General features: G+C 34.9%; 2 protein-coding genes and 1 pseudogene across 2 annotated transcripts; 1 reads left to right on the forward strand and 2 right to left on the reverse strand.

Annotated features, from left to right (window-relative positions):
* Positions 1-559: 559 nt before the first annotated feature.
* Positions 560-1,597, reverse strand: LOC125868680 (putative disease resistance protein RGA3). Its single transcript, XM_049549276.1, has 2 exons — positions 1,350-1,597; positions 560-1,208 (listed from the first exon to the last, which is right to left on the reverse strand). The coding sequence occupies exons 1-2, from the start codon at positions 1,595-1,597 to the stop codon at positions 560-562; spliced, it is 897 nt and encodes a 298-aa protein (XP_049405233.1).
* A 5,424-nt stretch (positions 1,598-7,021) lies between these two features.
* LOC125868681 (disease resistance protein RGA2-like) lies at positions 7,022-8,226 on the reverse strand. The gene is made up of 2 exons (XM_049549277.1): positions 7,832-8,226; positions 7,022-7,727 (listed from the first exon to the last, which is right to left on the reverse strand). Exons 1-2 carry the CDS (start codon positions 8,224-8,226, stop codon positions 7,022-7,024), a joined length of 1,101 nt encoding a protein of 366 aa, XP_049405234.1.
* Positions 8,227-15,412: 7,186 nt separating this feature from the next.
* LOC125869333 (uncharacterized) lies at positions 15,413-16,944 on the forward strand (annotated as a pseudogene).
* The last annotated feature ends 9,597 nt before the right edge of the window (positions 16,945-26,541 follow it).

A 26,541-nucleotide genomic window follows, 5' to 3' on the forward strand; every position in this document is an offset into this window, starting at 1 on the left:
AAAGAAATAAGGTTGACGATTCCATCCATCAGAGCTTCTAACAATGGACAATCATCTATCTACAAATACCGCAATTTGGGCATGACATGTAACAAGTCCACATGTTGTTGCCGTTTGCAGCTCCTTAGCTCTAATGTTTCAAGAGAAGTAAGATTTCCAAGTGTATGAGGAATAGCCTTGATTCCAAAGTCATATATTCGGATATGAGTTAGGAAAGAGAGTTGCATAAGCTGATAGGGCAGAGAATCCCAGTGCAAACGTCCGCACACATACAATCTACGAAAGGACAACAGTTGCTGAATGCCATTAAATATCAATTGGAATGCCTCAAAATCCACCATCTCTGAGAAAGGACCAATACACAATGCCCTTAACCCGGTGAGACGGTGAAGTCCCCCTACGGGTACACTTATCAAATTTGGACATTCTGATATATCCAAATCTGAAAGTGAAGGCATTTCCCACACATGTAAAGGAAAGGAAACTAAGTTGTTACAGTAGCTGACCAACAAGGTCTCCAGAGACCGACAATGCTCTACCATTCCACTTGGTAAAATGGTCAGTTCATCACAACAAATAACTGAAGACTTTGAAGGGAAGTCCAATAATTCTCTCCACTTGGAACAGGAAAGGAACTGAAATTGGTGCAGAAGGATATTTCTAAGCTCTTAAGAGAATGGAGATTGTACAAGCTTTGTGGAAATTCACGAAACTCTCCACAGTCTGAGACTGACAGGAATTGAAGAGAAACATTATTGTGTAGAATTTCATCTGGAAGACAAGTGAGCTCTTTCACATCACTGAGATAAAGTTTTACTAGAGATGTCAAGTTGCTGCACAAGTTCAACAATGGCACTCCACTGTCAACTCCTTCAATTATTAATTCACGTAGGATTTCAAATTGATTTGGAGTACTTTTTAGCAATGGACACTTTGTAATCCTCAACTTCTCAAGCCCAGGGAACATTCTTACTCCAATTACTTCATCTCTACCACCATTTGTTGTTGGTATCAATTCCACTCCCTTCCACTCAATAAGGCTAGGCATATCCTCCAATACTAGTTCTTTCAATGACGGGAACACTTGGATATTTCCTTTATTGTTACCATCAATCGCATAAAATGTAGTTCCAATACACTCCACCTTATGGAACCCTACCAGCTCAAGATGCCGAAGGAATTTCAGTTGGCCAAGCAATGGAATTTTTCTGCACCTTTTGCAATCAATTAACTTTAACTTGACTAAATTTGGTAGAAATTCTTCATTGAACCATGAAGGAAATTTAGTCCCTAAATACTCCTCCACTTCTCAGGTTTTCAAGTTCGGATGCGGTTGAAGGCCATCCAACACATGCTTATCATTAGTCTCACATCCTTCTGGTTCATCATGGGACCATAAATATGCCATTCTGTAGATGTTTGGTTTCTCCTGTAGATATGTTGTTTGAGCTTCTTCCTTATTACCAACTAATTGGAGACCTCTGATTGTCAATTCACCTCTAAGGTTTTCCAAACGACCTAATTCTACTAATCGACGACCTTGCTCTATACCCACCTCGAAATACTGTAGGGTCTGAAGACAAGTCAATTTCCCCATGTTAAATGGCATCCGAAAATGCTTATTATGAAAAGGTTTGCAATATATATGTCTCAAACTTATCATATTTCCCGTCTCAAACTTATCATATTTCCCATCTCATATGGAATTTCCTCAAGATAATAACAGTTATTGACTCGTAACGTTTGCAAATTGTAGAACTTGCATATGGAGTCAGGCAAAGCTTTGATATTAGTGTCAGAGAGATCAAGATATCTCAAATGTATTAGCTTGCCAACTGAAACTGTCAACTCCCACATACCTGACTTGGACAAATTTAAAACTCTCAAGAACTTAAAACTCAATAACACATCTTCAGGTACAGAATTGCATCTCCAGAACAATGTGTACAAATATCCTGGCTCATTTATCTTATCTATTTGATCCCTTGGTGAGTCCCATCCAAAGTGTCGCACTTGAGACAGATTTTCTCCTTTGACGCTCTTTTGATCAAATAATTTAGATTTTAAAATATCTCCAGCCAAATTATGTTGGATGAAAAAGGCAAAAATAAATGAAAGACTTTGAGAGACAGAAGGTTTCTTTTACTGCAAAACTTTCTTACTTCAAAACCAAAACTCCTATTGCCCTTTTATAGGCTTACAATTAACTACTAAAGCTAAAATAAAGCAACACACAAATAATGGAAAACATGGAAACGTGGTAAACATGGTCCACTACAATAAGAATATAATTTCATTGACTAAGTAAAACATAAACCCACTAATCCTAGAAAATAGACCCACAGACTGATTTCTGCAAACTAACTATTTTTGAAGAATTAGTCAACACTCCCCCTTTCTTCAAAATCACAAACTCCCATTTGTCGTCTGAAGAAGTCATGCTTGTTGCGAGGCAGCGACTTCGTAAGAACATCAGCAGTCTGTGTATTTGTGCCACAAAATTCCAGTGAGATTATTCCACCAGCGACTAGATCGCCAATAAAGTGATAGCGAGTGTCGATGTGCTTCGTTCTACTGTGAAAAACAGGATTTTTTGTCATAGCAATTGTCGCCTTGTTGTCACACCATATTTCCGTTGGACCAATCTGCTGTTGTTGAAGATCTACTAACAATTTCCTTAACCAAACAGCTTGACAACATGCTGAAGTTGCAGCCATGTATTCTGCTTCCGAAGATGACAAAGCTACTGTATCTTGTTTTTTTGAACTCCATGAGACTGCTCTAGAGCCAAGACTAAAAATGTTCCCAGATGTGCTCCTGCGATCATCCAAGCTACCTGCCCAATCACTATCAGTAAAGCCAATTAATTTGAAACCTGATACTTTTGAGTACCAAATTCCGTGACTTGTTGTGCCAGCAACATATCGCAAGATCCTCTTGGCTGCACCTAGGTGTTGCTTTGAAGGACTATGCATAAACCTTGAAATCAAACTGACAGAAAATGCTATATCGGGCCTTGTGTGCTATAAGTAGTTTAGACCACCAACTAAGCTTCTATAATAAGAAGCATTTGCTGCACCTGTACCATCATTGAGTACCAACTTCTCGTTCATATTCATAGGCGTGGGAGATGGATTACAATTCAACATGCTAACCTCTTTAAAAGTTCAGTTGCATATTTCCTTTGTGAAATAAAAATTCCATCCGAATCTTGTCTCACCTCAAGCCCAAGAAAATAATGCAGCATACCCAAGTCGAACATCTCAAATTTATTCATCATGCAACTCTTAAATTCAGAAACAATAGATTCACAAGAGCCCATATATATAATATCATCGACATAAAGACAAACAACCAGAAAGTCACTATTACCTTGCTTCTTCACATAAAGTGTAGGTTCATTGTCACTTTTTCTGAACTGCTGCTCTTGAAAAAAAGAGTCACTTTTGCTATACCATGCCCGTGGTGCTTGCTTTAAACCGTACAACGCCTTCTTCAATTTGTACACTTTGCTCTTTCCTTCACTAAAGATGAATCCTTCAGGTTGGCAAACATAAACTTCTTCTTGTAAGTCGCCATTTAGGAAAGCAGACTTAACATCAAATTGGTACACATGCCAACCAAGTTGAGCAGCCAAGGCTAGAGTAGTTCTAACCGTTTCAAAGCGAGCTACTGGTGAGAACGTCTCATCAAAGTCGATGCCTTGTTGTTGAGAGTATCCTTTTGCAACAAGTCGAGCTTTATGCCTTTTGACACTTCCATCAGCATTGTACTTTGTTTTGAAAATCCACTTTAGCCCGATAACATTCTTCCCTTCCGGCAAATCAACTAACTCCCAGGTCTGATTTTTCTCGATTGCCTGAATCTCTTCAATTATCGCATCCTGCCATTCTGGTTGCTTTGCAACTTCTTCATAACATGTCGGTTCAACAGCTAACATGGCAAAGCTACAAGATGCATAAAAATCTTGCAGTGACCGGAACTTTGTTGGTGGCGTCTCGCTGGATGACGCCGAAGGTGGAGAACGAGAGCTTGATGGAGTAGAATTGTTGCCACTTCCATGAGCAGTATGGTCAGTATTGCTGCTACCAGGTGAGGAAAGATCAGAACTTGTTGTTTCAAGTATCCCTGTATGCCCTACTTTTGCGTGAGCTGGAATATGGATGACTGAATCTTCTTCCTTGTCGTTCCACTCCCAGGCTGATTCTTCATTAAATACAACATTCCTGCTAATAATCACTTTGCCACTAGTAGAATTATACAGTCTATATGCTTTGGATTGAGGACTATAACCAATGAAAATGCATTTCTCTGATTTTTCATCTAGCTTAGAACGTAAATTAACCAAAGCATAAGCTATACAACCAAAAACTTTCAAGTGGCTTACTCGTGGTTTCCGTCCCGTCCATGCTTCATATGGAGTTCGATTCAAAACAACTTTTGTTGGAGAGATGTTTAAGAGGTACACAGCTGCAACCACTACTTCTCCCCAAAAATGAACAGGAAGTCCCCTTGCATTAAGTAAGCTTCTGGCCATCTCAACCACAGTACGATTCTTCCACTCGGCGACTCCATTTTGTTGTGGCGAGTACGGTGTTGTAAGCTCCCTGCGAATTCCATTCTCTTCACAAAACAAAGTAAAATCATTAGATGAAAATTCACCACCACGGTCTGTACGAAGAGCCTTAATGTTGCAGCCTGTTTGCTTCTGCACGAGTGCCTTGAATTTCCTGAAATTCTCAAACGCCTTTGATTTGAAATCCAGAAAATAAGCCCAACTCATACGGCTATAATCATCAGTAAATAGAAGAAAATACCGACTCCCACCAAGTGACTCAGTCTTCATTGGTCCACATAGGTCGGCATGTACAAGCTTAAGACAACGGGCAGCTCTCCATGATTTTCCTACAGGAAATGATTTTCTACTTTGTTTCCCGAAGATGCAACCTTCACATAAATCAAGATCACCCATTTCTGGTAACCCAACTACCATATTCTTCCTAGTCAATAATTTCAGCCCATTAATGTTCAAATGGCCATAACGAAGATGCCATAGTTGAGTTTCATTAACACCTTTAGAAATTAAGGCATTATTTTCCACACTTGAAACATTAAGGGGAAACATGTTATTTTGGGTCATAGGCACAACTGCTATAGTCTGACCAGACTTATTATCACTGACAGCACATGAACTATTTGTAAACAAAACCGAGTAACCACTTGCCATCAATTGTCCAACACTCAGTAAATTATGTGCCAAACCAGGAACAAGTTGCACATCGCAAAGGAGTTTTACATTACCCTGCATTGTCTTGATGGCTATGGTTCCTTTGCCTTCAACTAGAACTTGCTTGTCATCACCAAGTCGAACCTCACTCTTTTGTGACTCATCGAGGTCTCTAAATAAAGACCTTATGCCAGTCATATGATTTGAGCATCCACTATCAATAAACCAAACATTATCAGTAATGTTAGTGATTGAAGAATGAGCCATGAAGAGCTTACTTTCATTCTCTGTTTTCTCAGAGAAATTTGCTTGATTCTGCTCGTCCTTTTGCTTAGTCCAACAATATGTTTCAGTATGACCAGACTTCTTGCAATACTGGCACTGAAAGTCACTCTTGGGATGTCGAGTGTCATTGAATTGACTTCTGCCTCTACCACGACCTTGACCTCGGCCACGAAATCTGCCTCTTCCTCTACCTCTGCCAGATGACTCCTCTTTCACTTGGAATGTTTTTTCTTCAATTTTCTCATGAGACCTGTTTATCCTATCTTCATGAGCTAATAAAGAACCCATTAATTCATCAAATGAAGAATCAGATAAATCCTTGGATTCTTCAATAGCAGCAACCACATGCTCAAATTTTTTTGTTAAAGATCTCAACACCTTTGCCACAACAATTTCATCACTAATATTCTCCCCATACGACTTCATGAGATTAACAATGGAAGAAACTCTAGACATATAATCTTGAACAGATTCATTACTTTTCATAAGTAAAGTTTCAAAATCACGACGCAAAGTTTGTAATTTTACAGCAATTACCTTCTTATCTCCCATATACTCCTGTTGCAGAATTTCCCAAGCTTCGTGAGAAGTCTCTGCTGCTGAAATTCGCGGAAAGATATCATCATGAAGGGCTTGTTGAATCAGGAACAGCGCCTTCGAGTCTTTCTTGCGATTCTCCCGTAGCCGTTGTGTGTGGCCTTCATCCGGATCTGCAAATCCACTATCCACCAAGTCCCACAACTCTTGAGACTTGAAGAGAGTCTTCATCTTAAGACTCCAAAAATGATAATTCATCCCTTTGAAAATTGGAAGATGTTGGGAGTTACTGTTAGAGTTTGCTGCCATGTTTCTTTGGTTTGGTATTTCTAGGGCAAAATTTTTATCTCTCGTTACTCTTAAAAACTGGCGCTGATACCAAATTTGTTGGATGAAAAAGGCAAAAATAAATGAAGGACTTTAAGAGACAGAAGGTTTATTTTACTGCAAAACTTTCTTACTTCAAAACCAAAACTCCTATTGCCCTTTTATAGGCTTACAATTAACTACTAAAGCTAAAATAAAGCAACACACAAATAATGGAAAACATGGAAAAGTGGTAAACATGGTCCACTACAATAAGAATATAATTTCATTGACTAAGTAAAACATAAACCCACTAATCCTAGAAAATAGACCCACAGACTGATTTCTGCAAACTAACTATTTTTGAAGAATTAGTCAACAAATTATGCACAAGATCATGCATCTTACAATGTGTTATATTACTGTGCTCATCTAACTTCACATCTTGCAGCAAGGAATATTGCAACAAAAGTTGAAAAAACTTATTCCCAACATCTTCCATTAGAACGGCATCTTGAAATGGACAAAGATATCCTTCTGCCATCCAGAGTTGGATAAGTTGGTCCTTTTCAAACTCAAAATCTTTTGGAAACATTGCAAAGTAAGCAAAACATTTTTTCAGGTGTGGAGATGGTAGATAATTAAAGCTGAGTTTTAGGATTTTCTTTAAGTTATATTCTCCATAATCATCTTGATCAAGTGGAACAAGGGGATTGCCATCAAGAATTGCCTACCATTCATGTTTTTCTTGTTGCGTAGGAGGCCTCCTAACACACTTGCAGCCAAAGGTAGACCTTGGCACATTTCACCAATCCTTTTCTCCATAATCATTATTTCCTCTGGAACTTCCCCATCAACAAATGCTTTTTGTTTGAAAATTGACCAGCAATGATGTTCTGTTAATTTTTCCAACATATGAGGTCCTACTGCTACTGCAGACGCCACCAGTTCCATACGGGTAGTCACAAGAATGCAGTTTCCTCGAGATGTATTTATTCCTCGCAAGGTGTCCACAAACTCATGCCACAGTGTCGGGTCAACACGCCACAAATCATCCAGGACAAGCAAATACTTTCTTCCTGTCAGTTCATCTCGGAGTTTCTTGACTATTATATCTCTGCTCTGGACCTCAAGTTTCCTCTCTGTCAATGATTCGAGGATCGGTTCAAGAAAGCTCTTCATTTCAGACATTTCAGGTAGACACAACCAAACTCTCTTTTCAAAGTGTTTCTCGATCTGTTCATCATTAAAAATTCTTTTAGCCACAGTTGTTTTCCCTAAACCCCCCATACCTACTATGGGAATGGTGCACAGAACAACATCCTCTCTCATGTTCAAAATCTTCTCCTTTATATCAGAAGCATCCTTATCTCTACAACAACATTCAAAATAATTACTAAGGAATCTGTTTCTCGAATTTGTAGTATTTGCGGAGAAGGAACTACCAGTGATTGGATACCCAGGTGTTTGGCTAACTTATTGATAGCCATCAACTCTTGAGTGACGTTGTTGATTTTTCGAGACATTTTGCACTTAAAAGAAGTATGAGAAAAGAAGTTACGGACCTTTTTCACTGGGCTGTTTCTGATCTTCATCACTTTTGTTTTGAGAGATTCATATCTTAATTGGTCAAACACATTTTCAGCATTTTCAGCAACTCTCTCAAGCCTCATGAGCCATTGTTCCACAACCTGTTTCTCAACTTGTGGTCTTTCAACGTCATGAATGAAAGCTTGGATCAAGGATACATTTTGTATCAGCATTTCCAGATCATTGTTGAAGTTCCTTAAGCTTTTGAGCTCCTCGATAGTTAGAGAAAGCAACTTCTCAAGCACAACTTGAAGAGTAGCTCCAATTACAGGATCGGCCATCGTTGCTATGATCCTTCACAAAGTCGCCTTCTTGTTCCTCTACACCAAAGTTCTTGATAAGTCTTCTTTTGCTAGTATTTGTTTATGGACCACTAGAAGCAAGATAGACAACAACTTGAATAAAGAATCCCTTTTGTGGATTAACAGCTAATAATCCTTTATATAAATATATTTTAGGTGGTGGTTGTGTTTTTTTTTATTATTATTATTATTCTAATGAACGGCAGTCACTTTCCAATTAGTAGTTGACATATATTGGGTTTGTTTTTCTCTTGATATATGCAGTTTAGAACCGTTTATCTATTACTATTATCTATTCCCATTCTCATTACTGATGTTCCGAATAGAATTATTTGGAAATAAGTATGAGGTTAAATCTGAATAATATGTGGATCATGATCCCATACAATTCCCAAGTTTACATGCAAATAGAGATATCTTTATTCTGAATAAAGTTGGATGTCTTTGGGTATGATGTTAAATCTGAATAATGCTGGATATCTTTGAGTATGATGTTAAAAGTTGGATATCTTTATTCCCAAGTAAATATTTATACAATTTTCCAAATTTACGTGCAAAATTTTGCCCAATACATAGTATTATATGTATGAGCGCCTCAATGTGGACTTTTTCTTCATTCTTAGATGGAATTAATTGGGACAAAACAAAGTCAAGCAATAACTTGGCTTCAAACTGGAGGTTTTGTCTAGATATCTCACCACCCAATGTGTCCCATGTTGGATGACCAAGCGCAATGACTTCAGCCACCCATTGGAGTTGGTGGCTCTTCGTACCGATCTTCTCCGTAGACATTGTCCATAGAGCATGTTGCGGATCTTGTCATACAATCACGGATTATTGATAGCTCCAGGCGTGTAAGTCATTGTTCTTATGATATTTCACTGGTATAATATATTACTACAACAAAAACATCTTTTAGCAGTAATAAATATGCACATTAAGAGTGTTAAAGTTTTTACCAACATTAATTAATTGTCATTGGATCCATTGACATATATAAAGAGTGTTAATTGCCGCTAAAAGTACATATTTAGTGGCAATTAAGTTATTACTGTTAATTAATTACTGCTAAAGATCATTTTTGAGGTAGTGTATCCCTTAGGATTCAACAAGTTCTTTTAGAATAATCTAGGAAAATGAACAACAAAAAATTTATAACAAAAATACCCAAGAAATATAAAAGAGGTATGAAGAAATTGTTGATGTGTTTTTCTCGTTCTCCACTATCAGCAATGGTGAAGTATATATAGTAAAAGGAAAGAGTATCAAAACTCCATCTGCCAACATTCCAAAAAGTAATAAAGAAATGGAAGATAAATGTCATAAAGTCAATGATGGTTATATTAAAAAGAAGAATTGGAACGTTCGGTAACGCCACTATTTTGACCAAAAATAATACACCTTTTTGAATAATTTTCTGCCAATAATTGTTTTTCCTAACAATCCCCCGGTTGTCTCAAAAAAAAGATAGATAAAAATTAAGACATTTTTTTTGGGTTTTCAAAGTGAGAATAATTTGTCGAATTTGGTGTCTCTTGGACCTAGATAAATTAAGATTAAACTTACAGAATCGTTGGTGAAGTTTAGATTTTCTATGAATCAAGCTTTTATAAGTTCAACGTCTTATCTATCACATTGTGCCTCCAGACACTTTGTTATTCATTGCGGTTTTGCACCACTAAGTCATGTGTGTGCCAAGTATTCATGAGTGCACTAGAAATTTGTCACAACTTCATAGGAGCAGCCCCACTCCACACTCGTATAGATCCATTTATCAAGTGTATTTTACAGAGAAATACACCACCTATAAAGGATATGAATTGCATTAAGATTTTAATCAACCTCACTTTGTATTGCACTATATTCACACACCATAGGAAGGGACATATTTTATAGTGCACCGTTTAATCAACTAATGACTTGTTATTACCCATATGAACACTACTAGAAATTTGACCTATTGCCACAGATATTTGGCAACACTTATACAACTGTTGCAATATATTATCTATTGCAACGGTTATGACTGTTGCAACATAGCATGGGATCTAATAGAACAATAATTAAAGATAACTGTAGCATCATTCTTAAGACCGTAGCTACAGAGTGCCTATGGCAACATATTTTACAATCGTCGCACTTAAGGACTCTGTGGCAACGGTTATTTTAGTGAAAAAAAATTATTTTTAGCCAAGCCGCGAATTTTATTCCCCAAAAAATTTATTTCCCTCCACTACTTTAGCTAAAGTGCCATTAATTTCATTTGGGCTGAAATTTCTAGTCTTCTTCCAAAAAGGGTTTCTAAAAAGCATCGGTCTTCTTCTTTAGCGTAACGATGAGTTGCGGCTAACGGCAACAGAATTCTTCGACAAGCTTAGGTCTTCTTCTTCAGAGTGAGATTCTTCGTCTTCTTCAATCTGGGCTTCTTCAATTCATCTCCAGTGGTCTTATTCTCAACAAGAATCTTCGTCGACTGCAAGCTTTTGCATATATAGGTGTACTACTTTTAAGTTTCGTCTATCTACTCCATTATTTCTAAGTACCCATTGTCTCTAATTTGTTATGCACATACTATTTTGCATAATCTGAAACTCTATTCAAGGATTTCTCAAAAGTATTAAAGAATAACAAATGAGTTTGTCTGAAATTTATGTTATTTTTTCTAATTTAGGTCTGTGATGTAATCAATTTGTGGTTTATTGTTTGTATTTTAGATTTGGTGAAGATTTATGAACTCTCTGCGAAATTTCTTTAAGAAGTTGGTTTCAATTTTATTAGCCAATACCCGATTGGTAGTTTATTTCGTTCTAATGCTTGTAGTATTTTTATTTGCATTTTGAGTGAACTGGAATGTACTATAAACTGATTTTCAAAGTTGTTGAAATACAATTTAAAGTGATTTTCTAGGTCTTTGAATGTGAACTGAAATCCCGTGTTAGACGAAAGTCTAAAGTTGTTGTTTTGAACTTTAATTTTTGCTGATGTCTTGCTACAACAACTACGTATGTGAGTTCCATAGTGATTTTTATTATTTTTCTCTTTTGATTCGTCGATATCGTATCCCTTTTTCAGATGTGAAAACCCAACACTAGATTTAAGAATTTTCATTATTCTAGTTGTTCTATCTTTAAGATTAGAAAATGTAATTTTGTAGTCCCTCTTTTGATAACCACTGGTTGTTACTGTTTCTTTGTTCGATTTCTATCTTTCTTGTTCTGATTCAGAAATTGGGTTAGTGTCGCTTGTCTATATTTACAATTTTCCTAGTGTGACTTGCTAACTATGCGATATATCTATAGAAAACGCAGTCAAGTTCTCTATATAGTCAGCAAAAATATCATTATTGATTGTAAGTAGAAGATTTCATTTAATTGATGTCCAATCTAAGTAAATCAATAGGTGAAAACTCAATTTTATTGTATTTTTTATGGTGAAATTTGTGGCTAGCTTTTATTTATTAAATTTCTGAGTTCACCCTTGATACAGATGAGACATCAAATTGCCAGAATTTAGAAATAAGGCACCTAATACTTCTAAGTAAGAAATTATTGAATCTATTATTGACAATCTCTAGCCCTCTTAGAGCTTCTTATTATTACTATTCTTTCTTTTACTTCTTTCTATATTTATGTAAGGACTAAACTAGTATATATATATTTATGTGCTGAAAATTTAGAGAGATTTTGCCTTGACTTTGTGAAAGAACTCTTTGTCATTGAAAAATGATTTAAGTTGTTAACTTTCTTGGCCCATAAATGACCTTGTTATAAATCAAGCACAAATGATTCTTCAATAATACAACAAATTCATGTACTAACTTCACTGTTAAGTTTTCCAATTTTGTCAAATTAAAGGTAGATGGCAAAAACATAGTTGAAATGACGGTTCTTGTTGAGATACTCTAAATTATTTGTTTAACATTTTATATTTAGGGATCTTTTGAGAGTTTGATGCTAAACCTTTGAGTTTCAGATCTGTTTTTTTGTAAAGTGATTAAGAAATTCTAACTTTGTACTTGCAAGTTCTCGTGATGTATTAATTTTTATCTTATAGATTTTGATTTACCTTATCCACCTACAAGTGACTCATGTCATTTGGATGTCCATTAACATGAAAAATTTTGTTGTATAAAGATAGTAGACTGAGTTTTGTAGTTGATGTGGGATCAGTTTATGAAAGAGGAAACTAGAACGAGCTGTTGAAGTTGAGCATTAGGAAAGATTATGAACAATCATTGACAAATAAAGTTAGGTCTGGACAGTAGAAATAACCGTATTTCTTTTAATAAATCCAAAAAATATTGATTCCCCTGTTGCATTAAATTTTCAGCTTGTGACCAAGTATGAATTTGTTAGGAAATGACTGGTGAACTGCTCTAATTTTAAGAAAATCAATCAACATTCTGATTTTTTCAACAAAATACTTAAAAACTTGAATCCATGAATCATTTAAGTACAGTAAATATCTACAGCTTAAGTTCTCTATAGAAAATCCTTTCAATTGGGGTTGTCTTTGTGTTGTGCTATTTAGATGTGATTGGTTTCATAATGAAGTTGATGAATATGGATTGACTCGGGTATACTTCAACAGAAAATGTAGCACAAATGATCCTTTTGTACTAGCATCTCAAGTCCCTCAAGTTTTTTACGTGGAGGACCCAATTGAGAAAAATGTTTATTATGCAAAAAATAAAGTTCCTATTGACTTGTATGATTTGGAGGAAGAGAATTGTCCTAATATTGAAGAAACATTTTGGAGGGAGACTAATCATGATGACATTGGTTCATCAGAAAGATTACTCGATGTTGATGTTAGATGGTCAAGAGAAGATCTCCCTGTTATTATCATTGAAGTGCCTTCCCTTGCACAACATTCTGAAGATGTAGGTTGATGATAAAGTTGATGATACTGATTGGGGATTGGATGAAGGTTGATGATTCACAAAGGATCTTTTTAACTAGTTCAGATATATACTATTTTTTTGTAGTGAGTAATAAATTCCCTTTGAGTTACATCATATCAATTATGAATGTCAATTGTCTCTTCTTCTGTTTCTATTAATGTGCTTATTTTATAAGTTTGTCTCTGGATATATACTTCTTTTGAGATTAATACGTTTGTTAAGTCTTTTTTCTCTATTATTCATTTTTCAGTATTCCTGTTTCTACGTTCTCTGAGGAATCTTCAACTTCACAGTCGACCAATAAGAATTCAGGTTCTAATATCTATCTTTATTTCTCATATTCTGAAATTTTGCTGATTTACTGGTGTTAAGTACTAGATGCTTGTTTTTCTTTAAAGAAGTATTAGATGTAGCCGAAGTCTGGCATATCAACTTCTGCTAGTCCATCGCTTGTTGGAGTTAGGATGCTTGTTTAGAAAAAATGTTCCACTTATATTTAGTGCCTCATGGTTGTTGTTGTTCCATCTGAAAGTTAGATTTATGCAGTTTTACTGATAAAAAATATGATTTGTAAGATCTTTGTGATTATTTGTTCAGATTTGAATAGTCATGAGTCAACAAGAGCCTTAAAAAAAAAGAAAACAAAAAAGCAAAAAAGAACTTCGCTAAATCTGGATCGTTATCATTCTTGGCAAATAAAAAACGACGGTTATTTACAACAAAGCTAGAGTTAGAGAAAGGACATCTTCTAAAATTAATTGAAGAACAACAACCAGTAGCACCACAATCTGAAGCAAATGGACAATCTGAAGCAAATAGACAATATGTAGATGAGCAACCTCCAGAGGAGCAGCCTCTAAAGGAGCAAGTGCAAATGATTTCTACCATTCCTCCAACAAATGAACAATCTGAAGAACAAGGTAACATATATGCTTAGAAACTTATTGCATTCATCCATGATTTCTAATTTCTTGTATTTTCTTATTGTTGAAGGCCTTCCCACTCAAAATTCAAGAGGCAGAACACAAATGCATAATGTACATAGCCGACGCGAGCGTAAATTGATCACACTAAATAGGTTAAATCAACTTGTTGGTCCTACTGATGAAGTTGTAACAGAGTTAAGTAGCTTCCTAGGCACATTGGCAAGAACTGCGACACTTTGCCCATTTGATATATTTGATTGGAGGAACATGGACACCAAAAAGGATTTATGGGATTACACCAAGGTCTGAAATTTTCAATATTTAAATATTTGTAAAAGTGTTTTGCATCTGTTTGTTAATTGAATGACATGAAAGTGTAGGAGAAATTCATTATTCCTGAAGCTATGAAAGGTTGGACTTTGGTAACAATTCGAGAAGCTTGGAGAAGGAACATAACTGATTTGAAGATCAATTATTACGACCCGTACAACAATGATGAAATTCAAATGGCCAAAAAGCCTGGTCATATTCCAGAATGTCAGTTTAGAGAGCTCCTCAAATATTGAAAGTCTGAGAAATTCAAGGTAAAATGTATTTCAGAGTCTCAAGTTGACAATTTTTTTATTTTTCTATTCTCTTCTGTGTAGTGTAGTTTCTTTTGCCAGGGTGGTGATTGGTCTAATTTTTTTTGTTTTAAATTGCTAGTTGATATCTTAAAAGTTTCTTCAAACAACTTGTTCTTCAGGCTATACTCAGGGTTGAAACATACTTTGATAACTCAATCACTTTATCTTTTATTGAAGCCATAAGCGATTCACATAGAAGTAGAGAGATGATATGTATGGATCAGTATGTATCCTCCACTCTCAGATGATGTTCCATTGAGTGGAAGTGATGATATGTCTAGCTCATTGTTAAGTGAAAAAGAATAACCAGATGTATCACCTAAGTAAATTTCTTGTTCATTGTCAATTACTAAGAATGAGAGACTGAATTTTTAGTCTTCCAATAAGATACATTCTATAAACAAGAAGCAACTTGAATGGAGGACCACCAGAAATGCATTTGTGCAGACTTTTAGTTAGAGTCTAAACATGTATCTTTAAATTAAGTTACAATGACTTGTTTGGACGTAGGAGCATTCTAATACAAGTGTGAGTAATTAGCCAATATGGAGGCATGAACTATATATTTTTTCTACTGTTTGTTACATTGGGATAAATCTAAATTTTACCTTTTGATATTAGTTAGAAAATAAGGAGCATTGACCTTTTATAGTACATTATGTAGCACCATTGCTTTTGGTTTACATTATTCATTTATTTATTTGCAGAAAATGTCTGAAACAAATACTAAGAATCAAAAAAAGCTGACGAATCCACCCACCGCAGGCAAAAAGAGTTTTTCTTTAATCTGTAACAAATTGGTGCATTCTATTATTTATTAATGATTCTTAACCGTTATTTAAGAAATTTTTTATATTTATTTTTGTTTGACTAGGAAAATGAAACGGAAACTGTATCAACTGAGGAGAACTTCGTGGTCACAAGAACAAGGAAACCTGGGCGTTTATACAAGACCTCAAATGAAAACACAAATAGTAAAATTGTATGACTGTTGTCTATTTACAAGTTTTTATTGAGATCAAATATGTGTTCTAAATTTTAATTTACATGACTACTTATTGGATATGCTTTGTTAGGCTGAAATGGAGGAAATTGAAACACAAATGGACACAAACGATCAGTCTGTTGATGCATTTTCAGCCGTCATTGGTCCTGAACATCCAGGATGTCTAAGACTATATGGAGTGGAGGTTACAAAGACGACATTGAAAAGAAAAGCTGAAAATTCTGAACAATCTTTAAATGACACAAATGATGTAGTGCAGCAAATGCAAGAAAGAATTCAAAAGATGGAGAAACAAATGGAAGAACAAAAGAAAACTGTGTGACAAGAAGTTATTACGGATGTAATTTCACAACTTCAGCATGTAGGTTTAATTGATCGTAATATACTAGCAGCATTGTCCATTCCTTCTCCAAGAGAAACTTGTACTTCTGCACAAGCGGCTGATCAAGGTTAGTGTCGCTAATTTTCTTTTTCAATTTCTTCCTCTTCTTCTTCTTCTTATTCTTGTTTGTCGTTATCGTTCATTGAAAGTGAGCTTAAGTACTCTATTTTCTTTTAGATTTACAATGTTGAGTTACAAGAAAATGATGTGAAATTTATTACTATTTAGTAGGATATAAGGAAATAATGAACTGATTCTATGAATTTGATCTTTGTGAAACTTGATGGAAGAAAATTGAGATTTATGCAATAATGATTTGAGTGTATTATTCAATTTTTTTTATGTATTTGTGGTATTGATCATACGTTTGACAACCCTAAATATAGGCTCTTGTTGGTTAAGTATTTTATGATTTTAGTGGTTCTTTATTGCTTCTTCACCTAGGAGTGCTCTCCGCGGATGGTAGAATGTCTTCTGGCAGTTACCTATTGTAAGTTTTGCACCTTGTAGAAACTATTTGTCATGCTATTTCCTTCAAGAAATAGTTTAATTGGTTGAGAACAATTCTGCTAGTATGGTTGAGTACAATTCTGCTAGTACGGTTGTGCTTTATTTAGTGTGTGGCTGAAACATTGTTGATCAATTTGACTAAATTATGTGTCTTGTTTGTTAAGTAAGTCTTGGTTGTTCAAATGACAATCAACAAAGGCACAACCATTGTGAATGCATGACTTTTAACTTTCACATCTTTCACTATCATAACTTAATGTAAACATTGCTAAATTATTTTGTATTTTATTGTAGGTGATGAAATTGAAGAAGGAGATGAAAACAGTATTAAAGACTTGACATAGGAGCTGACTGGATTGATGTTAATTAACTTTAATCATCTATGTTCTACAAATCTTTTTATTTTGATGAAGATTGAAAATTGTGGTGTGTTTCACCATTTTTGAATAGTCAAATAATATTTGTATTTTGCTATTATATGTTGATATTACTATCTTGGATTGAAATCTTGGTAATGAAGAGTTCATTTTTGTGATCAAATAGTGTATTTTATGTTCTATGGTAATATTGTTGTAGTAGCTTTGTAATATTAGTGGCAGTAGATCAATAGTTACTGTTGTAAAAGCCTAATAATAAATATAGCAAAAGCCTAACAGTAACTATTGCAATAAGAAAAGAATTGGTGCATTACCCTATAATAACTGTAGCAATAGCCATGGAGTAATAGTCGTAGCAGCTTAGAATTGTTGCATTCTCAAATAAAACCGTGGTAATTGACTGAAATGGTTGTTGATTAAAAAGAGAAAATTGTAGCCATAGCATTTAAATAATCGTTGCATAAATGTCTAATGCGATGGTTAATAACTGTCCCAATAGAGAACTAATCATGGTGTAATACTTAAGGTGTAAACCGACGCAATAGGGGTTCCTATTGCCACAGTTATATAAACTGTCGGACAAAACCGTGGCTATAGTGCTAATGCTACGCGATCTGTTGTAGCGGTTGCCTAAACCGTAACATTAGAGCTAATGCAACGGTATAGTAGCCTATTGCAATGGTAACTCAACTGTTGTTGTATATCAAATTTCTAGTAGTGGAACCTAATTCATGATATCTCCAATCACATAGATCAGGTTACCATCATTGTCGATTTTTTCAAGTTGACAAAAATCTCATGATTCCCCTCGATGTTCCAGATATCACTCTCCATTGCAAAGGTATAGTGAGGGGATTGACCAAATTCATTTCTAACTTCACATAATCTATGGAAATTAGTCCATCTCTTAGCGTATGTTGTATCATGTTATGTCTCAAATGTATATATTTATTTTTCCCATTGAAAGATTTATTATTTGCTATAACTATCATTGCTTGGAAATTACAATGTATAGATACAGAAGATGTTGGTTTTATTTCAATTGGAATAATGCTAAGAAGTTTCTCAACTATTCATCCTCATTAACATCCAACTCTAATGCAACAAATTTAGATTTCATAGTTGATCTAGCAATTATGGTCTATTTAGCTTATTTTCATGTTATGGTATCCCACCAAGGATAAATACATAACCATAAGTGGATTTTGTCTCATCTGAATCAGAGATTTAGTTAGTGTCATTGTATCCTTCCAGTATAGTGGAAAATCCACTATAATTAATACCATAATTCATGATACCTCTCAAATATTTCAAAAGCCTTATCAATGCATTTCAATGATCATTATAAGGATTATGAATATATCTACTCAATCTACACAACATAAGCTATATTAGGTCTAGTAAAATTCAAAAAATGTATTAGACTACCAATTATTTGAGCATATTTATTTTGAGAAATAACTTCTCCAAAATTCTTTTTCAATTGACTATTAGTATGAAAAGGAGTGTTTACATGTATGTCATAATCAAAAGTACACCCTAGACATGCTATGGTGTATAAGACCCCGAGGGCTTCTACACAAGATATTTGATATACATTTACCCAATATAATAGAAATAAGAAAAGTCATATCAAAGTAAAACATTTGACATATGTCACGATCCGAGTTTACACCCTAGACGTGGTTGACACTCGAGAACCCTCATCCTGGCTGACTACAAGCGGAAGACTAACTCAAGCATACAAAAGCTTAAAACTGAATTAAATTCGATAAACTCAAATACTCAACTTTAGAATAATCTGAAAATACTCAATAGATAACTCAAAGTTTGTAAAAACCCCTCAAAGAAGATATATACTGAAAACTACTCAACTTTGTCTATCTATGAAGCATCTACTATTATAGAAGGATATTGAGACAAGACCCACGACATCTCAAAACTACTAACTGTAAGATAAAGGTGAAGTCCTCCGGAATATAAGAAGGATCACCAAAGCTGACTGGAACTGCAAGTGGTATTAACAAAGCTTCTGTACCTGAATACCTATATCGACTTCATAAAAGATGCAGGCCAAATGGCAACAGTACATAGAATGCACGAGCATGTAAGGGAAATTCTAAAGCATAAACATAAGCTTGAACTGATAAAAAAGAAACATACTTACCTCTTCTCAACTCACTCAACTCAACTCAACTCAACTCAAAGAAACATAGTTCAACTCAACTAGTAGAAAATAGGGCTCAACTCAATCATAAGATACTCAACTCAGTGAAACATAGTTCAAATCAACTCAGAGAAATAGGGCTCAACTCAATAATAAGATACTCAACTCTGTGAAACATAGTTCAACTCAACTCAGAGAAATAAGACTCAACTCAATAATAAGATACTCAACACAGTGAAACATAGTTCAACTCAACTCTGAGAAATAAGACTCGACTCAATAATAATATACTCAACTTTGTGAAACATAGTTCAACTCAACTCAGAGAAATATGGCTCAACTCAATAATCAGATACTCAACTCTGTGAAACATAGTTCAACTAAGCTCAGAGAAATAGGGCTCAACTCAATAATAATATACTCAACTCTGGATACTCAAGGATAAAGCAACAATAAACGATGCATTATATGGAAAGCTATAAAACAATATATAGCAACTCAATTGTATGTAAAAATACAATAACAACTCATTTGTATGTAAAAAAAATACAATATAAACTCTGTAAATGAGATTCTCTAACCGACATCCATCACTATGAGTTATGTGATGATACAACATCTCGCTCATGCTGCCAGAACTGCCATATACCTTGTTGGGGTGTAGAACTCCTCAACTAAGTGGATCCACTAGTCTATGCTTAAAAATCAATAAGGAATCATCTAAAAAGTATGACCCTTTCTACCCACGTTGGGTATATGGTCTGTGGGGGCTGTGAGTTGTTGGAACTTTCCCCCATATCGGTGCTCAATACTACTTCCAAAAATATACTTAACTCATATGTTTTTTTAAAAAAACATTTCCTCTTCCTCTACTTTGAGATTATTACTCAAAAGGTTTCTCTTAAAAGAGATAGTACTCAAAACTCCTCATGAACTCTTTTGGAAATCAATGTTTCCTATCATCTTAAATGTAAAAACATTTAGTCTTGGAAATACTTAGTTCCCATATATCATTTAAAAAAATGAAACTTGACTCTACTCGTCCTCATACTCATTTACTCAAGCCTTTAAACAAATTATAAATAATTTTCCGGGGTGTTACATTATCTCTCCCTTGGGATCATTCATCTTCGAATGACGGCTGGACTGGGTATGGAATGGGGTTACTCTCACTATCTCTTCTGACTCGTGAACTTGCCTACTAACACATGATGGACTGATTCGTACCATGTGTTGGGTCCTTCTATAGCACCTAAATCAAGAACGATGATGTTGTGAACAGTCACTCTTTCTCTAAAGTTATCTTATCTGGAACAAAGAAAGTCTAGGCATGAAGTAAGACTAGGAATACTATGCCTCATTGGCTTCAACTCATAGCTCCCACGAGGGTACATGACTCATCTTACCAAAGTCTGAGTCTAATGACATGCTCTTACTATAGTCAAGCTTAACCCAAATCCTAAGGTTTGGGTTCTATACCTCTTTATAGGGAATCTCATCCAAAGAATATTACTTTTTACCACCACATTTAATCAACATTGGGCTCATATCGAGAACCACCTAATGTTTAACAACACCACAATCAAGCTTAATATTCTAACAACTTCATGGACTCCTACTAACCAGCTCCTTAAGAAGTTCTCATTCCATCATCATCTCTGCCATACCAACTAGAATTTCCCACATTACTACTCAAAACCAACTAAGGGATCTCATTTAACTATTTCTCATAGTAAAACCTCATCCTCTTCTTCCTCATTATTTACAACCTTAGATGGAATTATCATACCATCATTATCACGATAAACACATTAACCTTCTTCTTCTAACATCACTCCATTACTACAAGGATCTCTGAAAAGATATCTCTCATATTCTTTTGAACTTATTACTATCTTATTCTCAACACTTGACTTGATTTCTCATCCCATCATCTCCCCTTTAGGTCTAAAGCTGACACATGAAAGCTATGGACCTATTTAATCATCTCTAAACTAGTTTACTTCCCTTTTTCACAACTTAAGTACTATTTACCAACTTATTATACATAATTACTTAATCAATTCTATAACCTTCTGAACATCATGACCCTCTCGAACAAATATAAGTCTAGCTTAGATCTATCACTTCATGAATACTTTGTTATCTTATTTAATACATGTATTTAGTCTCCTCTAACACGATGACACATCGACATCAACTCTATTTTAGTTAAAATATACTCTATCTCATCATGACTAGTAACTATTCCTCTTCCTTCTAACAAGAACTCTCTACAACAATATTATTCCTTATTTTACTCATAAATTAACTCATCACTTATAACTGACTGGGTGCATCATTGCAATAACATAATCTGCCCCATCACCCATTACTATCTCATTCCCTTAGATTATTGAACCTCTGCATACTTTTCTATTGGCTTAAGGGGCACTCCTTACTACTACTGCTCATAACCTCGTAAATCGTACTAACTTTTAGGGCAAAAATATTACCCAAGAATTAAGCATACTTTTGAATAAGGATCTCAGCTAAAAAAGGGCTTAGAGAAGAGAGTACAACTCGCTTTTAGCTCAAATGCTCGATTCATGAATATGAGTGCATTTTTCTCGAACTCAATAGTTAACTCACTCACAGGCTTCTCTCAAGCCCCTCTGCAGTCTCATGACTTCCTCAAGAATAACTCATCCATAACGATCTTGGGCTTTACTCTTCAACCAACTTTAGTATGAGGGGTAGTATAATGGATAAGAGAACGCACGAGTTAGAATAAATCTCTATGACATAGCTCTACTACACGATTAAGAGTATGAAAGAAGGGAAACTTTTCTTAAATATCTGTAGTCCCTCGTTTATAGAAATGGGGCCCTCACAACCATAAACAAGACCCTACTGACACGACTTAATAGACACCCTAGGACACTTGAACTATGTGCTCTGATACCAACTTAGTCATGACCCGAGTCTACACCCTGGACGTGACTGATACTCGAGAACCCTCATCTTGGCTGACTACAAGCGGAAGACTAACTTAAGCATACAAAAGCTTAAAACTGAATTAAATTCAATAAGCTCAAATACTCAACTTTAGAATAATATGAACAATACTAAATAGATAACTCAAAATTTGTAAAAACAACTCAAAGAAAATACATACTGAAAACTACTCAACTTTGTCTATCTATGAATCCTCTACTATTACAGAAGAATATCGGGACAAGACCCACGACATCTCAAAACTACTAACTGTAAGATAAAGGTGAAGTCCTCCAGAATATAAGAAGGCTCACCAAAGCTAACTAGAATTGCAAGTGGTTTCAATGAAGCTTATGTTGATGACCCTGAATACCTATATCTACATCATAAAAGATACAGGCCAAATGGCATCAGTACATGGAAATTAAGAGCATGTAAGGGAAATTCTAAAGCATAAGCATAAGCTTAAACTGATGGAAAAGAAACATACTTACCTTTTCTCAACTTACTCACTCAACTCAACTCAAAGAAACACAGTTCAACTCAACTCAGAGAAAATTGGGCTCAACTCAATAATAAGATACTCAACTCAGTGAAACATAGTTCAACTCAACTTAGAGAAAAAAGTCTCAACTCAATAATATGATACTCAACTCTGTGAAACATAGTTCAACTCAACTCAGAGAAATAGGGCTCAACTCAATAATAAAATACTCAACTCAGTGAAACATAGTTTAACTCAACTCAAAGAACTAAGGCACAACTCAATAATAAGAAACTCAACTCTGTGAAAAATATAGTTCAATTCAACTCAGAGAAATAGGGCTCAACTCAATAATAAGATACTTGACTCTAGATACTCAAGGATAAAGAAACAATAAAAGATGCATTATATGGAAAGTTGTAAAACAATAGATATCAACTCAATTGTTTGTAAAAATACAATAATAACTCATTTGTATGTAAAAATACAATATAAATTCAATTTGAGAGATTCTCTAATTGACAACCATCACTATGAGCAATGTGATGATACAACGTCTCGCTCACGCTGCCAGAACTGTCTTATACCTTGCTGGGGTATAGAACTCCTCAACTAAGTGGATCTACTAGTCTATGCTTAAAAACAATAAGGAATCATCTAAAAAGTATGACCCTTTCTACCCACGTTGGCTAAAAGGTTTATAGGGGTTGTAAGTTGTTTGAACTCTCCCCCATATCGGTGTTCAATACTACTCCCAAAAATATACTTAGCTCATATGTTTTTTTTAAAAGACATTTCCTCTTCCTCAACCTTGAGATTATTACTCAAAAGGTTTCTCTTAAAAGAGATAGTACTCAAAACTCCTCATGAACTCTTTTGGAAATCGGTGTTTCCTCTCATCTTAAATGTAAAAACATTTACTCTTGGGAATACTTAGTTCCCATATATCATTTTAAAAAATGAAACTTGACTCTACTCGTCCTCATACTCATTTACTCAAGCCTTTAAACAAATTATAAATAATTGTAAAAGACTTCTCAAAATAGGGTGAATTATGGATGTGAACGACTCAATTCAAGGTTTTCAATAACCATACATAGAAGTCAATACTCAGAATCAACAACTCTAGAACTCAAGGACTCAATGATACTACTCATCTCAAGTATGCTCAACTCAGAGGGTTCATGTGAAATTATGGGCATGAACAACTCAACTCAAGGACCTTCATGGGTAACATGTAGTAGTCCCATAATTAGGAATATAATCTCAAAAGGATTAGGAACTCAATACTCAAGACTTAGAACTTGAAGATACTAGTCATCTCAAAGATACTCAAATTGTGGAGTTCATGCGAAATTTATGGGCATAAATGACTCGACTCAAGGATATCAATGGGATTGAAGACTCGTGAATACATTCTCATACTCACTTACTCGAGTCTTTAGAAGACTCCTCGAAAAGACTCAAATGGACTTTCTCAAAATAACTCAAAAGAACTCTCAAGACTTAACTTTTAACTCTACCTTGAATTTGAATTATGAATTCAAGGTTATGATTCATGTTATGAATTATTTCTAGATATTTAGAAGTAGTTTAGAGTAGTTAGAATTAATAGGGAGTAAAGGTACCCTTTAAAAGAACTCAGACGGGCCAAACGACGGAGAAGGGGTGAGGGTAGGTGACCCTGGCGTACTGAGTGGCGCAGGGCGCCAACCCCTGACCTACAGAGCACCTCTGATAGCGCATTGTTGGGGCAGCGTGCCAGCCCTTTCCCAGATTTCCCCGATGAATTTCTTTCTCATTTTTTGATCCTAGTTCGCCTAGAATCTAATAGTTTCTTCCCCCACTCATTTAGATTTGAATACCCAACATAAGTACACTATAATCTACTCAAAACAATCCTAAAATTACTAACATTCATCTCAAGAACTCATCAAAACTCCAACAATCAAGATTACGAATGAAATTCCAAGAAAACTCATCAAGAACTCATTAACAACTCAAATTTATCAATGTTTATGGATGGATTCGAATATGTAAATCATGATTCGCGTGTGGGTGAACGAACCCAACACTATGAAAGCTTACATACCTCTAAGAACTAGGTTCTTGGTGAAATCTTGAATTTCTTGAACGAACGCTTGAGACCTTGAACCTTTCTCTTCTTGAATCTTTTCTCTAAAACCTTAAATGCTTTGGGGATGAATGAAACTGATTCAAATTAGTTTACACCCTTAATTGGATGTAATTCAAGTTTAGACTAAGTAGGGGTAAGGAAAAGATTAAAATACGCCTCCTTAGTTTAGATGGAAAGGCCCTATCTAGAGAGGCTGCACTCAAATGGTCATATCTCCCTCATCTGAGATCGAATTTTAGCAAACTCAGTGGCGTTGAAAAGAGGACTCATAGATCTTTCATTTGATATTGTATGGGTCTCCTAACTCATTTTATGCTAAATGTTATTGTCGTTTGAAGTTGACCCAAAACATAGAAGAACTTAGGAATGACTTGAATGAATTCTCTTTCGTTCTTTTTGGAACTCAAGGTGCTACATCTAATGGCCTTAACACTTAAGAAAAATTTAAATTCCTTGGTAAAATCTTACTCACAACGAAGAATGGTTCAAGTCTTAGCTCAAAAAATTTCTGGGGTGTTACAACATATAAGCGAAATTCTAACATAATCTTGACAAGCCATCTATCACATCAAAGAAGTGATTTGGAATTAACTCGTGCACCATTTACAATGTCTAAAAACTAAAACATAATGACAATGAAGTAAAGGTAACATGTTCCTCAAAATATGAGGACTCACCAACTCTTGAACTTCGAATGGTCGAGCCAACTAGCCATGGACGGGAGGAGGGAGATCGTCAGACCCTACATTAGTGAAACAATGTAGGCACAAGTATGCATTAGTACATGGAATTAAGGCTGGCAAATGGACAGGATCGGTTTTATCGGAACCGGTCCTCGTTACCGGATTTCGTTACCGGAACCGGGTCTTACCGGAACCGGTTTTACCGAAAATTTCCAAAGGTTCCGTCCGGTCCCTTAGTTACCGGATTGGAACGGGTTTGGACCGGACCGGAACCGGTTCTTACCGGATCATTGTGTACCGGTAATGTTTTTTATTTTTTTATTAACTTTAATTATTATATAATACTATATTATTAATTAATAAAATTATATTATTAAAAAACTTCAATTGAAAACTTTAAACTTTAAAGTTACTTTAAAGTTTCAATTGAATTTAAGTTTAAACTTTAAAATTGACTTTAAATTTTAAAGTTTATAACTTTATATTGAATTTAAAGTTTATAATTGACTTTAAAGTTTAAAGTTTAAAGTTTATATTGAATTTAAAGTTTAAACCTTAAAATTCAATTTTATATTAAAGTTTAAACTTTAAACTAATATTAAAATAGTTGAAAATTAAATTTCTAAAATGACTTGGATTAAATATAAGAGACTATTTTAAAAGAAAATCAAGGCGAATAACCGTATATTTATTCAAATAAATAAATTGTAAAATACAAATATTAGAAAGAGACAAAGAGTACATAATCTAGGTATTGAATATTAATTTTTGTACTAACAATTGAAACTCTTTTTAAAATATTTTCGTAACTTTTGTATCATTTCAAAAGAAACATTTTTTGGAACTTGTATTTGTCGTTCTTCTTCCATTGCTTCCATACCATCATCACTATTATCACCAAATATTTCATTTATTTCGTCTTCTATTTGGCTATTTAATTGTGGTAGTCCGGTATTTCTTCTTTCGGCATTGACCCAATCTCGAAACAACACCGATATTTCCAAACTATCCTTTGCTAATGAATATCGATGATCTCCAATCATAAATCTCGCCGCACTAAAGGCTTGCTCCGAAGCGACCGATGATGCTTGAATCGCTAGCACATCTCGAACAATCC

This window comes from Solanum stenotomum, chromosome 6, assembly GCF_019186545.1.
Source record: "Solanum stenotomum isolate F172 chromosome 6, ASM1918654v1, whole genome shotgun sequence".
Taxonomy (NCBI): Eukaryota; Viridiplantae; Streptophyta; class Magnoliopsida; order Solanales; family Solanaceae; genus Solanum; species Solanum stenotomum.